This window comes from Schistocerca serialis, chromosome 5 (genome assembly GCF_023864345.2).
Source record: "Schistocerca serialis cubense isolate TAMUIC-IGC-003099 chromosome 5, iqSchSeri2.2, whole genome shotgun sequence".
Taxonomy (NCBI): Eukaryota; Metazoa; Arthropoda; class Insecta; order Orthoptera; family Acrididae; genus Schistocerca; species Schistocerca serialis.
Genome location: NC_064642.1, coordinates 398718643 through 398736024, shown reverse-complemented (window position 1 = coordinate 398736024; position 17382 = coordinate 398718643). Strand labels below are relative to the sequence as shown.

Genomic DNA, 17382 nt, shown 5'->3' with positions numbered 1-17382 from the left:
AACAGTATAGGGTGCTATTGGGCACACAACACTATCATCTCTGATTTGTATACATGGTAATTTGGACAGCAACATTTTCAATTTTGATGCGTTAAGTCTGGTGGGCATACCATATCTTTGAGGTTTCCATGGTGTTACCTTTCAACAAGATAATAAAAGTCCACTTGTTTCCCAACCTGTCTTGACATACTTCAATGCAGAAGTGTATGACTGTTGCCCTGGACAACACATTTTCTAACATACTAAAATTATCTGGCCATAGGTTGCCGAGAATCTGGCATGCTACCACTCCACCAGCTGCTACAATTTATGAACTGTAGCAAAGAGTGAAGCAGCATGGAATGGCATACCTGTGTCTGTCATCCAAGATCAATTTGACTTGTTGTCCAGCTGGGTTAGAGCCATTGCTGTCCCGAATGTGAAACTGCATGTTGCAACCACTGAGCCATAGGACACGGGATGCTTACTCAGCTTTTTAACTGGTATTCATACTTAACACAGACCAAAACATTTTAAGAAAAATTAATAGAGACTGCAAGTTCATAAGATTTATCATGTGATTGATATTGAAATAACTGCCTGTGAATGACCACACTTTCAGTTGATCTGCATAGTTACACTTCTCCACAGTATTTAGTACAAGGCTCTTGCAAATAAAATGTGCATAAACACATTTCAAACTTGGATTTCTGCAGATCCTGCACAATCTTGAAAATATTAATCATCACTCACACTAAAAACATTTAAGGCAAACAAAATCCAGTAACAAGAAAGATGCCAGGTTATTTACAAGAATAAAGTCATTACCTTCAACAAAAGAAGTTTTATTCTGACATGTAGTATACAAAAATGTAAATTATTCTTGTTCTTTGACAATATGCTTTTTCTTTTCGGAAATGAATGGAACAGATCCAGGTTTGGAGTGTGCTCGTCTGCGGGCTTCCCTGAAAAACAGAAGCAGCATTTTAAGACCATAACTACAATGAAGTGGTGATAACACAGAGCTAAGGAAGAGCTACTGATTGGTAACTAATTCTCCAGACATTCAACATAAATAAATTAAACATGAAAACCTTAGAATGATGTGATATAAAACTCACTTTTTCTTTTGTTTCTCTTTGATGATACGATGTTCCTTCTGAGCATTATAAATGTGCTTTGGTACTTGTCTGTGATGTGCTATGCGACGGATATGTGGGTGTGCTGCAAATTTTGCTTTGAGCGATTCATTGTAGTTGAAAGCTGCTTTTTCTCGAGGTCGAAGCTATCGGTAAATGAAGAAGATAGTTATAATTGTCTCAATAAGCATGCATGGAATAATGTTACCTTCCACAGAGGCTACAGTGAAATGCTCTAATTTTGAGATTCTCACAAATTACAGCACATTTGTTGAGATAGGTATAAGCAAAACAACATGTGCATCAAAGCCTGCAGGATCAGATCATCCTTAAAGACCTACACATAATGAAGACGTTTTCCACATAAATAACTTTAATAATATTGAATATTTAACATCTACACAAAAACAACCAAAAATAATTAGGTAATAAGCACAGTTCATAATACAATGCAAATACCAAGGCCACTCTGTTTAGGCAGAGGCATAGATTAATATATTACTTACAGTTTATATCAGTACGTGATAGTAATATCATGCTAACATCTCTCAAATTCATTTTGTTTTTGTTACCCTTAGCATTATACATTTGTTATTATTAAAGATTGTCACCTGTTTTAACCTGTATGTGATGCCTAATGCGAACAAAGTATATCTTTGCTATGTAGTGTCTCCGTGTGCAATCAGTACACATTAAAACACAAAGTGTTCCCGTGACATCAAGTTGGTAAGAGTCCAAATGCACAGAATAGAGTGAAAGTGTATCAATGCCACATTTTACACTACACAATATAATGCAGGTTTTAATAAATAATTTGGACACTTTCACCGCATGTAGACGAGCCATGCAGTTATCCTGTTGTTTTTTAACTTTACCCTTGATTTTCATTCCATTTACAATATTTCTCCATTCTAAATTGTTTTTCATTGCAGGACACTTGAAACATTAAAGAGCTGTAAATGCAATGCAGCTACACTGAAGAGCCAAAGAAACTGGTACACCTGCCAAATATCGTGTAGGGCGCCTGCGAGCACGCAGAAGTGCCACAACACGACATGGTATGGTCTTGACAAATGTCTGAAGTAGTGCTGGACCGAACTGACACTGTGAATCCTGCAGAGCTGTTCATAAATCCGTAAAAGTACAAGAGGGTGGAGATCTCTTCTGAACAGACATTCCAAGGCATCCCAGCTTTGTTCAATAATGTTCATGTCAGGGGAGTCTGGTGGCCAGGGGAAGTGTTTAAACTCAGAAGTGTGTTCCTGGAGCCATTCTATAGCAATTCTGGACATGAGGGGTGTAACATTGTCCTGCTAAAAACGCAAGTCCATTGGAATGCACAATGGACATGAATGGATACAGGTGATCAGACAGGATGCTTACATATGTGTCACCTGTCAGAGTCGTATCTATATATGTCAGGAGACCCAGATCACTCCAACTGCACACACCCCACACCATTATACAGGGCCTCCTCACCTTGAACAGTCCCCTGCTGACATGCAGGGTCCATGGGTTGATGAGGTTGTCTCCATACCCGTACACGCACATCCACTCGATACAATTCGAAACGAGACTTGTCCAACCAGGCAACACGTTTCCAGTCATCAACAGTACAATGTTGGCGTTGAAGGGCCCGGGCAAGGTGTAAAGCTTTGTGTCATGCAGTCATCAAGAGTACACAAGTGGGCCTTCAGCTCCGAAAGCCCATATTAATGATGTTTTGTTGAATGGTTTGCACGCTGGCACTTGTTGATGGCCCAACATAGAAATCTACAGTAATCTGCGGAAGGGCTGCACTTCTGTCACACTGAATAATTCTCTTCAGTCATTGTTGGTCCTGTTCTTGCAGGATCTTTTCCCAGCCACAGCAATGTCAGAGATTTGATGTATTACCGAATTCCTGATATTCACGGAACACTCGTGAAATGGTCATATGGGAAACTCCCCACTTCATCACTACCCAGGAGATGCTGTGACCCATTGCTCATGCACCGAATATAACACCACATTCAAATTCACTTAAATCTTGATAACCTGCCATTGTAGCAGCAGTAACCAATCTAACAACTGCGCCACTAGTTATCTTATATAGGTGCTGCTGACCACAGCACTGCATTCTGCATGTTTACATGTCTCTGTATTTGAATACGCATGCCTATACCAGTTTGAGCGAGGTGGCGCAGTGGTTAGCACACTGGACTCGCATTCGGGAGGACGACGGTTCAATCCCGTCTCCAGCCATCCTGATTTAGGTTTTCCATGATTTCCCTAAATCGTTTCAGGCAAATGCTGGGATGGTTCCTTTGAAAGGGCACGGCCGATTTCCTTCCCAATTCTTCCCTAACCCGAGCTTGCGCTCCATCTCTAATGACCTTGTTGTCAACGGGACGTTAAACACTAACCACCACCACCACCACCACCACCACCAGTTTCTTTGGCACTGCAGTGTATTAGATGATGAACAAAAGGCTGAAAACTGACAATGGCAAAAAACAACAAAGTTTTTACAATTGTGTCATCAATTTAGTGTTTGCCAACTGTTTTAATAGGTAGCTCATTAGGAGGATTCCTGAGAAAGGTGGGAGGTACTCAGTTGTTACTGTAATCCAAAATTGAAGTGTCTAGATCCGTCCTCATGAAATAGGGCAGAAAGTAACAGAACACATTGCTCAGGTACCACAACTAGCAGTCAAAGATCCAGCTTTCTGGTATAACAGAGTGGGTAGCTGGGAGGCCCAACTGGGACGTAGGTTCCACAAGTGGTGAAGAACACAATACCTCCTCTACATGTAGCAACCAGATTCTGCATTGTCCATAGCACAAATGACATCATTTGGTCGCAATAAGATCCACAACAGCACATTGTAACTCCTTATAGGGAGAAGTAAAGAAATCCTAGCCTATCAGGCTGAAGCACTAAGAAAATGTAGCCACACATGTGTTTGTTTTGTATTAACAACCTAATGAAATGAATAGACTGCTACTTAATATAAAGGTGACACACTGAGTTACAGACAGGCATAATGAAAAGACTGCTACATATAAACTTTGTGCCAAAGCTTTCTTTGAATTGCGCACACATTCACACAAGCAAGTGCACCAGAGGTGTGGCCAAAAGTTTGTATGCAACAGCCTTTCATCATGCCTGTTTGCAACTCAATGTGTCATCTTTACAGTGAGTAGGAATATCTCCTTTTCATAATATTGTTAATATTTCAAACTGGATTTTCCATTGTTTGTGTTTTGTATTAGTTAGGACTGAAAAGAACACTGTCTGAAAATTCAGCTATGTTTCCAATCATGTACACTACAGCACCACAAGCACATGCCCTATCCATGTAGAGTTAACTCGGCTTTGGTGCATGTGACAGAAGGTACATACACTTGTCACAGCCTGACAGTAGTTGATCAAGATGTTTGACACTACCTCACCTAATTATAAGGCAAACTGTGTGGCTAGTATAGCCACAAGAATAGCACAAAGATGCACAAAGTCCCCATTGCAGCGTGCACAGGCTCGATGCTCTTCTGTAGGCCTTGCATTGGGTTGTGGCATGGCCGACCACCATCTTTCCTTCGCTGCATGGAAGAGGCCATGTGTCTGTCTGCTCACACTGGGCAAGTGCTTGCCTGCTGAAAGTGAGTGATGCCATAAACCACTTGGACAGTGAGTGATGAGAACCAACTGCCACTCACTATACTGTGCTCTGGTGTATACCAACTGCTCAACGCATCAAATACACAGGGAGTGGTTGCCTTTACTACTTGGGTTATTATAAATCCAAATCAACCATTTTACTTATACCTGAGTGACAGGGCAATTTCTCAAAGCACAGATGTAATACTCATGGTATTTTGGTATGAGTGTGTGGTAGCAAGGTCTTTCGTGTCTGTACCAAAATTTTATGAGAAAAGTGTGGATAAAGGGTGCAATGTTATTAAAAACTACAGCTATAAGATAAAAATGCAAACAAACAGGCACGCATATGCACACGCACACATGCCCCTACAATAATCATACATGTTGTCAGATTGAAACCTTGCAGGAAAAAGTAATACTGCAGATAGCTGTGGCTGGCTGATTGCTGGAATAACAAGGATGAGCCACGAACTCGGCAACACACTAAAATCTCCAGCCTAAATGCTTATGCTGGAGGCCAGACACTTCACAAAACTTTAGAACCTTCACCAGTCTTATCTTGTCAAAAGCTAAAATAGAGGGCAGCTCATCACCAAAATTCATTTCCACCTTCTCATCGCAATATAAAATGCATTCCATTAAAATGTTATGTACAGTGAGTTGCACGCCACAGGCATAACGGACTGGGGGATCCTCTTTCCACAGTATGAATCCATGTATTAGGGAATAGTGCCCAATTCAGATGCATGTCAGGCTCACTGCATCTCTTCTGCGTGACTGACATGAGGAATGCCATAACCAGATAGCTGACTTCACCAACTGCAGCTTATTGTACCTCACTGGCAATCACCCCCTTCTCCCCCCCCCCCCCCCCCCCCATCCTGCTGCCACCAATTGCATGGATAACTGAAGCAACAGTGAACTGACAGCCTGCAGGCAAATGGCACACTGATCCCGTGTTCCCTGCAGCCTTCCTTGGTGGTTTGGTTCACTTGTTAATTTCCCCAAATTCCCACATGGCCCAGAGAATGATACCTGCCTCTTCTGCTGTTGAAGTACAATTGGTCATGTATTAGATGGACCACCTTCTCTGCTGGGCACATGTGTTGCAATGATTGTAGGGCACTTAGGGAATCAAGGGAATCATAGCAGATGAGAAATTTTGGCCCTGAAGACCTCTTATCTGCTCAAGAGCCTTAAGGATCATATGGAGCTGTGTGGTAAATACAGTATATTCATGGGGAAGATGAATCCTAAGACATGGTTGAGGGACACTAGTGAACAGACAAGGAAGTCCCCCTTTTTGGAACCAGCAGTGAACATAACTTTAAAACTGTGATACCTATCTAAAATGTTAAAAAAAAGAGATAAAACTATAATATCAGCCACACCCATCTCCAAATGGAAATCCTTTGTGTGATTCCCACAGGGCCTCATTGCTTCTTGTTGTTGATGACAAAAAAACCAGTGTGATCAAAGAATGATATGGTATGCAAATGTGTTTGGCATGGACTTTGTTTTGTAGGCCTGTTGCACCATGAGGAGATGTCTTCTGAAGTGAAGTTGCAGCTCACTAGCCTCAGCATGAAAACTTAGTATGGGGATGGTTTCAAAGGCCCCAGTGGCCACTGAAACTTTCATGGTGCATCATGTCCACCTTGAACCATGTAAGGAGCTCCCAACTGAAGCCTAGGAATGCCATTACATGCCCAAATAGTATCACAGCGTTCCCAGAATCAGTACTCCTGGACTACTCTCAAGACTGAATGGTCACTAGTGGCTTGCATCAACCTCAAAATGCCAATAGCACTTTCTGGAGATTAATATACAACAGGCTACTCGGCATTTTCCCCATGACAGTGAGCAGACCTTCTAAACTATTCAGAGGCATGATATCGACACACAAGGCTTCGAAGAATGTTACACATGTTTATACACACCTTTCTCTCAGCACTTCGTGTTTAACTTATTTAGATCCATTTAAAGATATCTATCTGACCACTTTGAACTAGAGAAGACTGTCCCTCAGCTCATAATGTAAAGTGTGGCTGTCTTAGTTATTGCAATTGACAATACAATGTCCACAGTGAGGAATCCTGTCTTGTGCCCTTTTTAGCTTTTCGTGTGGTGAATTAATTTTGTTAGATTGGGGATGAAGTACAATGTTTTAATTTTTCGGGTTATTAATGTTTCTGGGTCTCACATTTGATTTTAAATTTATAGATTCCACATCATATTAGGATCCTGAAAGCACAGTCCATAAAAATGTTGAATATTTTAACATGTTTTATCATAGCGATAAAACATAAAGCCCATCTGGTCCAGTTTTACAGACTTTATATAATCCTGTCTTGGTTATGAATACATGAGCTATGGATCTGCCAAACCATCTGGTTTAAAACTGTTAGTTATGGTGCACCTTAGGAAATTAAGCTGGTCACTGGAAGTTTTAAGCTTGATGAGACCTTTTGGGAGATGAGTGATGGGATGCCTTTTAGATACAGCTGTGGCTCATATTGAGAATGAAGCATCTTAAGAGACTCAAAATTACTTTGGATCTGACAAATTCAAAATTCTGAGTGAACACTTAGTGCACAATATTTTAGATACATGGCACTATGAATGTTCAAAGTAAGAGAACAATTCAGCTGTTTACTTGTTTTCCATGACAATGTCTTCATGATCCTCCTTCCTAATAAATTCATTGTTTATACCACAGAGCTTTAAGTATATAAGATCCTGAACACATTCAAGCTGGTGTAATAAGAGTAAAACATTTCTCATGTGCTCCCTGTCTCTTATGGCCCCACAAGCACTACAAGAAATATATCCAGACGATAAAGTGACCAAAAATATTCAAAAGACATTTCCACTGCTTCAACAGCAGAGGAAGAAAATATCACTGTGCTAGGTATCGGAAGGAGGTATTTACTATCAGCTCGGAAAAATAAAGGTACATAATTAATTTTCTGTTTGTTTTCAAGCATGTATTCAGTCTCGGTACACAATGAAATCCCCACGACAGAGTCCCATAGCACACCGCTAGAGTGGCTAAAACAAAATGGCACTGCCCATTTGTACTTTACCAAAGGGCTGTGGGATTTTGTTTTGCAGTGCGTTATGTTGCTGGGTCATGAGCATTTCAGTGTGTAGCAGGACTGCAAACATCTAGCTGCAGAGAAACAAAAAATTAATTACATAACTCTATTTTTTTGAGCTGATAATTGAAAGTTTAGGACCAACCCCCACAGACATGGAATTCTGCGGAAAGGAGACAGCTGTCACATCAGTGACACAGGCCTGCAGGGATCACAAACTGCCATTCCTCCATAGCCTAGGAGATATGGCTAATTGTCAAGTACAATAAAATGCAACTGTCCCACCAAGGCAAACCCCTCACTTACGTCTCTGACAGAACAAAGTTAATACGAATAGCTTCTGAACTGGGCATTATCTTTTATGCATGGCTTCATATCCCAGTGGAAGCGACTCCTAATGTATGGTACTCCTGGCATACATATCACCAAACACCATATTTTAAATTTCTACAAGACAACAGAAGCTAATTTAGGTGGAAATCTGGCCTCCACTGTAGCTAACAACAAGAATCAAGGTAAAGTCTGTGGTGCAAATCCTGACTGGGCTATTGGCCTGACTGTAAGTATAGGGCGGCCTTTCTTCGCCATGGCACTAGGAGGGGAGAATGGTGGACCCATCACCTAGGCTGCCTTCTCCCCCCCCCCTCCCCCCTCCCCCTCACAGAGAGGTCCCCAGTACTCATTTAATAGCAGATTGAGTGGAGCTGGAACTGTCCTGAAGGGACTAGAACAAAGATAAATCACTGTCTCTATCTGAGACTGAACCTGGGACCTTCACAGGTGGGGTCTAGTGCTCTACCTGCTAGACCATCACAGACCCCCTACAACAAGAACGATGAGGCGTGTGTATGCTCTGAGGGGGGATGGATGGATGAACGGATGCCAAGAAGTTAAAATCAAATAATGGAAGTGAAAATGGAGAGAAATTCAAAATATTTTAATGTTTACCTTACTTACTACTTATATAAAATGAGGCCTTAGCAACAAAAATGTATGTACTGTAATATCAATATAGTGCTACAAAGCTTACCACTCCCAGTTTTTCAGATGCCCGTGCTTTCCATATTCGAATATTCATTTCATCTGAGCCGCTTAGAATGTATTTGTTATCAAGAGACCAAGCAACTGATGTCAGTCTTTGCATTCGTTTTGTGTGGTAGATGTCTCTTGAATGCCCCTGAAGAAAAATTGTACAAGCATGTTTATTTGACATACAGAATGTTACCATTAAAAAAATAAAAATATTGAATACAGAATTTTATTTACAGAACCATTCTCAATTGCCACACAGGATAAAGTCACAGTTAAAACTTTACACTTTGCCCTCTTAGTTTATGGTTAATGAGACATCACCTTCAATCACAAATTAGTCCATTATGTAACCTCCAGATTACTTATAAAATCAAACTCATTATACATTCTTCTCAGTCTCAGGAGAAGACACATTCACCAAGATTCTAGAGCTGGTGCCTGTTTGAGAGTTACAAGCACAGCACAGCAGTAGATCGTATGGCATACCTGTCCAGTGCCGCACCATCTCACTTCTGTTTATGACATTATGAAATAAACCATCTGCTCCCTTAACTTTGCTCTTAATTTTTAGTTGTTCTTGGTTTATGTTAGCGAAATGGAGTATGCTTACTTTATGGATAACCTACAATTTCAGACATGAAATGCAAGTAATAATTATCTGGCAGTTTTCTTTTCACTTACACTGACTCAGCAAATGAATGAACAAACACACAAGTGAAGGTCTAGATTGCAAAAGTGGGGAAATTCATGTTTCTTTAGGACAATGCACCTACCAATGAAGTGGAAAAACTGAGAGATTTGAAATACATATTGTTGGGCCAGCCATCCTGTTCATGATTGGTAATATCTAGACCACTGTTACAGAGAAGTTGTTTCCACATGTTTCAGAACACACTCTCTATTTAAGACTGTTATGATGAACATACATGTGTTATAACAGTCATTTGTTATTTCAGTATTCTAGATTAGAACACAGGGACTTCAGGACGTAAGTTACACATCATCCCACACTAAAGTTGGGTTCACAGACATAATTAATGTGATGCCACAATTTTTGGCTTTCAGTAGTGCCACCATGAGCTACCATTCACACAGGATGCCACAAACTTTATGTAGTTCCACTGCTTGCAATATGACGTCAACTGAAATCATACGGGTGAGTGTCAATGTTATAGTGCAGTTTATGGCATTAGAACTGTGACAAGAGTTAAATACAAAGCACACGAAACCCATTTGTTGGATCTGAAAATAGATGTGCCCACACAATAACAGTAGAAACATATTTGGTTTCCTAATGTCCCCAATGAAGACACAATGCAAAATGAACAAACTTTGTGAGTACTTCCTACACCCTCTGAGAAGAGAGGGATATTTATTTTTTGAGAAGATGTGCTTTAGACTCTTAGGCCATCTAACTTCATGGTCAATGTTTGATGTGTTTGCAATTTAATTTTGAATGCTGAGTGAGAAAAATGATTTTGGTCTTTTAGTAAAATTTCTTCGTTTTGTCCCAATTTTTATACTTTAATTTAGAACTTTAAAAATTCGCAATTTAATTTATTAGCAAATAAGAATTGGCCTTTAATATATAAATTTTACTACCTCAATCCTTAACACTTACTTGTAATGATGGACATCCTTAAAATGTGTTAAAAGTCACTAAAATGAAAAAGGAGGAACAGAGAATTTAAAAAAAAATGCTAATTTATGTCCAAATTTCCCACCACATAATTTGCTACTTCAGACAGAGATTTTAAAAAAGACAGCTGTCCAAAATCACCCAAATCCATAGGGTTCCTTCTAACACTAGTTATCTTTCTGGCATAAATTTTCTGTTTTTAGCAACAATTTTGTTGATATTCCTACCTGGAGTTTCCATTGTTTGATATTCTCATTTTAGGCTATTTTGTTCATTAAACATATACCCCACTACATTTGTTACACACAATGTAACGTAACAATCCTATCCAAGTTACAATGAAAATAACCTCAAAACAATCTGAAATCACCCCATTTGAAGGTAACTGATGTTTTGAACCTGATGTTGGCATATCACATCATTACTGATATCAGTACTGAGCATTTTGAGTTCACATATTGTTTTTCTCATAAGAGATGTGGACATCAGTTTTGAGTGAGGTTTAATGAAGCTGTTCTACGCCATGTAGTGGTCCTAGTAATTATTACCAGGTCATCAGCAAAGATGAAATTTCTGATATTGTTTCATTTACTTTTTGTCCTCATATTTATTCCAGGTACTTCTTTCTGTCAAGTTCTGATAACTGGATACAGTAACAAATTGAAAATGAGTGGAAGTAATCCATTACCTTTGCTTTACACCCATTTTTGTTTCAAAAGATCAAGAGATTGTGTTTCTTCCAGCAGCTGGAGGAGCATTCCAGACAACACCTCCATAAGTTATCCAACTTGCTGACATCCTACTGCTGCCTCAGGGCACCACTATCCAATCCCTATCTTACCCACAGTGTTCCTCCTTGTACACCTCTCATAGCAATAAAACCCTGCCTAGCTGACCTTTTCAACTTGCCACATCCCCCAAAACTCCCTATCAACACTCCACCAAATCCAGAACTGAAACATTCCCATAACACTGTTGTTAACCTTTCCACCAAAATCATCAACTCCATACAAGTTTCAGTCCTATCCCAAGGCCGCACCTTAAGACCTACACTGAAATTTAATCATGCTGGAATTGTCGAAAATCTACTCTCCTTCTTCCGATCCCTGCAATGGAAGCATTTCTTTGCCACCAATCTCTCCAACCAAAACCAACCTAACTCCAACACTGAACCCAGCCTCTTCTATTTCATACCACCGTCTGTGATCCTCCCTGGTTCCACCTAACCACCCGCTGGAATTCCTTACCTCAAACTTAGCCTCACCATCCTTCCCCAGGTCCGTTCCTCTGAACAACTGTCTTTATGCAGAGGAGACAATAACCATACACAAACTCAAAACAAATCCTGACCTAATCATTCTACCTGCAGACAAAAATTCCACCACTGTTGTAGTGAATCGCAGAAGGATCTATCTGATTCCTCCACCTATAAACTCATCCAGAGTTATCCCATCCAAGAAGTCCACCACAATCTCCAATCCCTCCTTAGAGTCGTAGGCCCTTTTCAGAACCTTTCCCCTGACTCCATTTCCCTACTCACACATATGAAACCTGGAAACCTACCTACATGTCCCTCAAAATCCATGAACCCAACAATCCTGAATGCCCCATTGTGGCTTGTTATTGAAAGAATTTGGGCCCGCATTGACCAAAACCCCCATCAAACTGCCCGTAATCTAGTCTCCCGCGTCAAAAATACCAACCACTTCCTTCATTAACTCTCCACCATCCCCACCCCTTTACCTCCTGGATCCCTACTCATCATTGTTGATGCCACCTCCCTATACAGCAACAAGCCCCATACCAATGGTCTTACCACTACTGAACTCTATCTTTTGCAATGTCCTTCAGATTCCAAACCCACTACCTCATTCCTCATACACTGTACTAACTTTATCCTAACCCATGACTACTTCTGTTTTCAAGGGAATGTCTAGAACCAAATCTGTGGCACAGCTATGGGCACCCGCATTGTACCCCCTTATGCCAACCTGTTTATGGGCCATCTAGGGGAGATCTTCCTAGCCTCCCAAACTGCCAAACCTCTAGTATGGTTCAGGTTCATTGATGATATCTTCATGATCTGGACTCAGGACCAAGACACCCTATCTTCATAACTTCATGACCTCAACACCTTCTCTCCCATCCACTTCACCTGCTCCTTGTCAACCCAGCATGCCACCTTCCTTGATGACCACCTCCTCCTCCTCCTCCTCTCTTATGGCTCCACCCACATCTCTGTCCACATTAAACTCAACAAACACCACAGTACCTGCATTTCGATAGCACACATCAAAAAGTCCCTCCCATACAGCCTGGCCACCCGAGGACAGTGTGTCTGCAGTAAAAAGAACTCCCTTGTCCAGTATGCTGAGGCCTCACCAAGGTCTTCACAGACAGGCACTATCCCCCAGACCTAGTGCACAAACAGATTTCCCATGTCATTTGCCCTCACACCTCCAATCCGCCCATCTTTCCCCTCTCCTCTCCTTTCTCGCTCCTTTTCTCATCATCTCCCTGCCCCACAACCTCCTGACACTGTATCTGTAGGCATTCTACTCACTGCAGACTCTGCCAGACAGCAGTTCTCTCTCCCCCTACCTGTGCACTACTATCCCTTCCCCTTCCCCGCCCCCTCCAGATTGCTGTTGCCATCCCATATGATGGATGCATTCTGACCCGAGCTGCTAGAGTTGGCGGTCGTGTGTGTGTGAGGTGTGCTTCCTTGTGTGTATCAATGGTGTGTGTGTGGAGGGGGGGGGGGTGTTTTACTGATGAAGGCTGTGGCCAAAAGCTTTGTGTAAGTGTCTTAATTCTGCCTGTCTGCAACTTAATATGCCATCTTTATGGTAAGTAGAAATCTATCTTTTCCTACTTTGTTGTTTCTTAAAGTCCGTCACATAAAGTGGTACTTTTGTTATCCAACACCATATTAATGTGATACATTGAAGATGATGGTTGGTCAATCAAGTCAGAGCCTTTTTTGAAATCTATAAATGTGACCATTGTGGAAATTCACTCACGGTATCGTATATCTTGAGGTTTCAGATCTGTACTTGAAAAGATCAGCTAGATCAAAATTCCACCTGACATCCAACTACCTTCCTCTTCATCTGTTGCTCTAATCAGTTAAGAATACCATGGGAGGAGTACTTTGTGAGTGACTGGCAGAAAATAAATACCTCGTGCCTAGTGTTGCCTTTTTTTGTGAGACAGTAAATCCAAGCAGTTTTAAAATCAGTATGTATAACTTTGTTCCCCCATTTACTCATAATGATGACATGTAGTCTGTCAATCATGAGTTTTCCTTTGATCTTGAGAGTCTCAGCAATTCTTCCTCCAGTGTGTTATTGTTTTTAAGATATATGCATAGTATGCCTGTGAAGCTGGGTCTTGGTTCGGCATCGATCTGTGATGTTATAATTTTTCTGTAGCAGAGTCACAGCTGTGTAGTTTCACATATATGTCACAGTTAGCTTGTGTGTTCATCCTCAAGTGTTCCCTCTGTGCAATGGAAACAAATTCTGGGCAATTTCTAATGTGTTTGTTCTTCCGTAAAAGTCACGCAGAAATTTTTGTCGTTCTGACATCGTCACAAACTTCATCCACTCTATTGAAATGGTATTGCTTTTAATTTAACCAATTGTTTTGGATGTTTTCTTCCTATTTCTATGAAGTCCTGTCAATTATGTGGAATTTTGTGGCTATTCCAATTTTTCTATGCTTGGATGCAGACTTCCAAGGCTCTACAGTATTCTAAGATCAACAAATGCTTATGTCTAGTGGAGGTATACCAAGTTTCCTTGCTGATCCTTGAATGGGCCCAAAAAGTGTATCTCATATTTGTGTGCAGTGACTGTATAAATTCAAATGTATTTCTTTTAAGTATTCTGGGTTAATGTGTAATATTCTAGGTTTGTGACAGTTTTTCTGGTTAGGTCTGAAGCAGACTTTCAGTTGCAAGAAATGATGATATGAACCTTTGATAACCCTTGTATACTAGCAAATGTTTGATTTCCAGAAAGAATTTTATAATGATCGCTACACAGTCAATTTGGTGTTCATGTAAGTGATAAGTAATTTCCATGTGGTCACTTTCTGTGGAAGTTTCTTAAAATGTGTGGACATTAGCTAAAGGGTATACCTTTATTAAGCACTGTCAATTAGCATTTGTCTTCTTGCGTGGTGAGAAATTTCTGACGGTGAGGCTGTTTTTCCATTTTCTACCAATTTGTGTATTAAAACCTGCAAATAGGATGTTAACATGGTGTCCAGACATCTTCTACAGTGTTCGTTCAAGCTGTGATCAGAACTGCTTTTGTCAGGTTCATTGTTTGCTGGAGCATGTGTGTTCACCAACGTATAGGTCTTGTTAACACATTTAACTGTGAAAAAGAGACTCATGGAGGCAATGTGAAATTTACCATCTACCACTGGACCGTAGTATGTATATGCAGATGCCAATATATGTAAATTACTGTTTATGTGTTTAACCACAAGTTTTCTTTTGCATATGATGAAGTATAAAAATTCCGAATAGGCTGCAGGTATCCATCAGTATTCTGAGTTTCCAGTTTTGATAAAGTCTCAATACTGAGGGTGCCAATTAATGTTGTTTTGTGGGGTTTGAGAAGCTTCGGGAACCCTCAGTTCTTTTCAGTGATTTCTTAGTATCCAGAATCCAAATGATCAGGTCTGCATTTGCTGTAACTGACTTAGCCCTTGAGTAATTGCTCTATTGCTTGTCTTTCCATCATGCTGTGTTTACTGCTGTTTTTAGTCAGTGGGCATGAGACTGGGCTGTTGACCCACTCTCATCGTATGGGTTGCTAATCCATATGGAAGGGTCTCAAGGCATTTTCTGGCCATAGGTAGGCATTTCCTCTTACCCCAAATAAGTTTAGCTTTGTAATCAATATTTTGGTGACAGATTGCAGTGGTTTCCTACGAAGCCATAAGACTGCCACAACCTTATGCTCTTATTTTGTTTTTAAACAATTGGTCTTGTTTCAATGACACAGTTGTTTGTCTACAGTGACTTGGAAAACCAGAATTGGGGTGATTGGATTAGGTAAACAAAGCTGAACTCTCTTTGTACCTATAGCACAAAAATTTATAAATATTTCCACAACTTATCATAATTTCTTAAAATGTATTATTAATATCTTACAATTTTCTAGGACTTAAGTACTTACAACAACTTTTCCTGTATTTGCAATATGAAATTCCCCATTTTAGCTGTATATAAAATCACCAGCCTAAAATATGTTATGAAGTCACACACACATGTATGCATGCACATGCCCCCCCCCCCCCCACACACACACACACACAAACATGAAACATACCTTTGCAGCTTCAAAAATTCTTATTGATTTGTCATAGCTTCCGCTAACAAACTCCTTTCCTGTAGGAGAATAGTCGACTGTGATCACAGCTGATGTGTGGTCACAATGAACTTGAAATGGTGCATTTAACTTTCTCATGTCAAAACTGTAGAGGCTGTAAAAGACCATTTTTAATTAATCTCAACAATTACTATACAATGAAAATAGCTGTAAATATTATCACACACAGACACTAGCCTAAGCCACTATGGAATGGAGGGAAAATGTGAGTGTAATATGTAACAATAGGTTTTTGATCCTTTCTGACGTCATACACAGGAGTATGTACATCCAAATATAGCTTAACACACCTGAACTTTCTTATGTTGTTTCTGACGGTGAGGCTGCAAAACAACCAAAATGTTTGTTCCCAGATATGGTGAACACTGTCATAATCAACACTGCACTGCACTTGTGTATCAAGTCAGTAAGATTGTTTTTGAGTTCCTGAGGGATAATCTGTCATTCCTCAACACAAGAAATCCTTAACATAACAACTGTCATGGGAGGTACGAATATAGCTGTAATAATACTTCTAAGTGAATTCCAGAGAATTAATGAACAAATAAAATTTATTTTGAAGATTGTGATTTTGATTTCAGAAGCAGACCCTGTATGCCAAGTTCTTGCTAATTACAGGGTGTTTAAAAATTAGTTACATAAAAGCAACCTTTAATTGTGAAAAGAGTAAATAACTTACAGAAATATTTGATACAATAATGATTAAGTTTTACAATGTTTAAGTTTTACTCACACCTAATACTTAGTTACTAAGGTTCCTGCTAGTAGCATGCGCAAATGAGTTATTCCAACAGTTGCCATGGAGTCATACAATGGTGCAGAGCATGTGCAGTGTTGTTTATGGTTTCATGAATCCAAATATGCTACTACAGTTCAGACACAATTCAAGACTAAATATCACACACACACACCAACACCTCAAAGATAAACTGTTATTAATTGGTAATCGTTTCACCAAATTAAAAATTAGTTACATAAAAGCAACCTTTAATTGTGAAAAGAGTAAATAACTTACAGAAATATTTGATACAATAATGATTAAGTTTTACAATGTTTAAGTTTTACTCACACCTAATACTTAGTTACTAAGGTTCCTGCTAGTAGCATGCGCAAATGAGTTATTCCAACAGTTGCCATGGAGTCATACAATGGTGCAGAGCATGTGCAGTGTTGTTTATGGTTTCATGAATTCAAATATGCTACTACAGTTCAGACACAATTCAAGACTAAATATCACACACACACACCAACACCTCAAAGATAAACTGTTATTAATTGGTAATCGTTTCACCAAAACTGGCTGTATATCACATAGGATGCCGGGACAGGGTCATCCAGCAGCTTTTGATGCAGAAATTGAAAAAATTTGGCAGTCTTAACACTCATAGTCTGGGTAAATCAAAGAGACATGCCAGCTTAGAATTGAATATGCCTAGTGTTACAA

The 17382-nt window shown here is 39.9% G+C and overlaps 1 protein-coding gene across 1 annotated transcript in view; it reads right to left on the bottom strand.

Moving 5' to 3' along the window:
* Positions 1–803: 803 nt before the first annotated feature.
* LOC126481476 (DDB1- and CUL4-associated factor 13) overlaps positions 804–17382 on the bottom strand; it is a 56129-nt gene continuing 39550 nt past the window's right edge. Inside the window, exons 6-9 of the mRNA XM_050105254.1 lie at positions 15879–16032; positions 8890–9036; positions 1101–1264; positions 804–944 (exon numbers count right to left, since the gene is read on the bottom strand). Coding sequence (XP_049961211.1) covers positions 857–944; positions 1101–1264; positions 8890–9036; positions 15879–16032 — 553 coding nt within the window. The 3' untranslated portion in view covers positions 804–856. The remainder of the gene's footprint in view (positions 945–1100; positions 1265–8889; positions 9037–15878; positions 16033–17382) is intronic.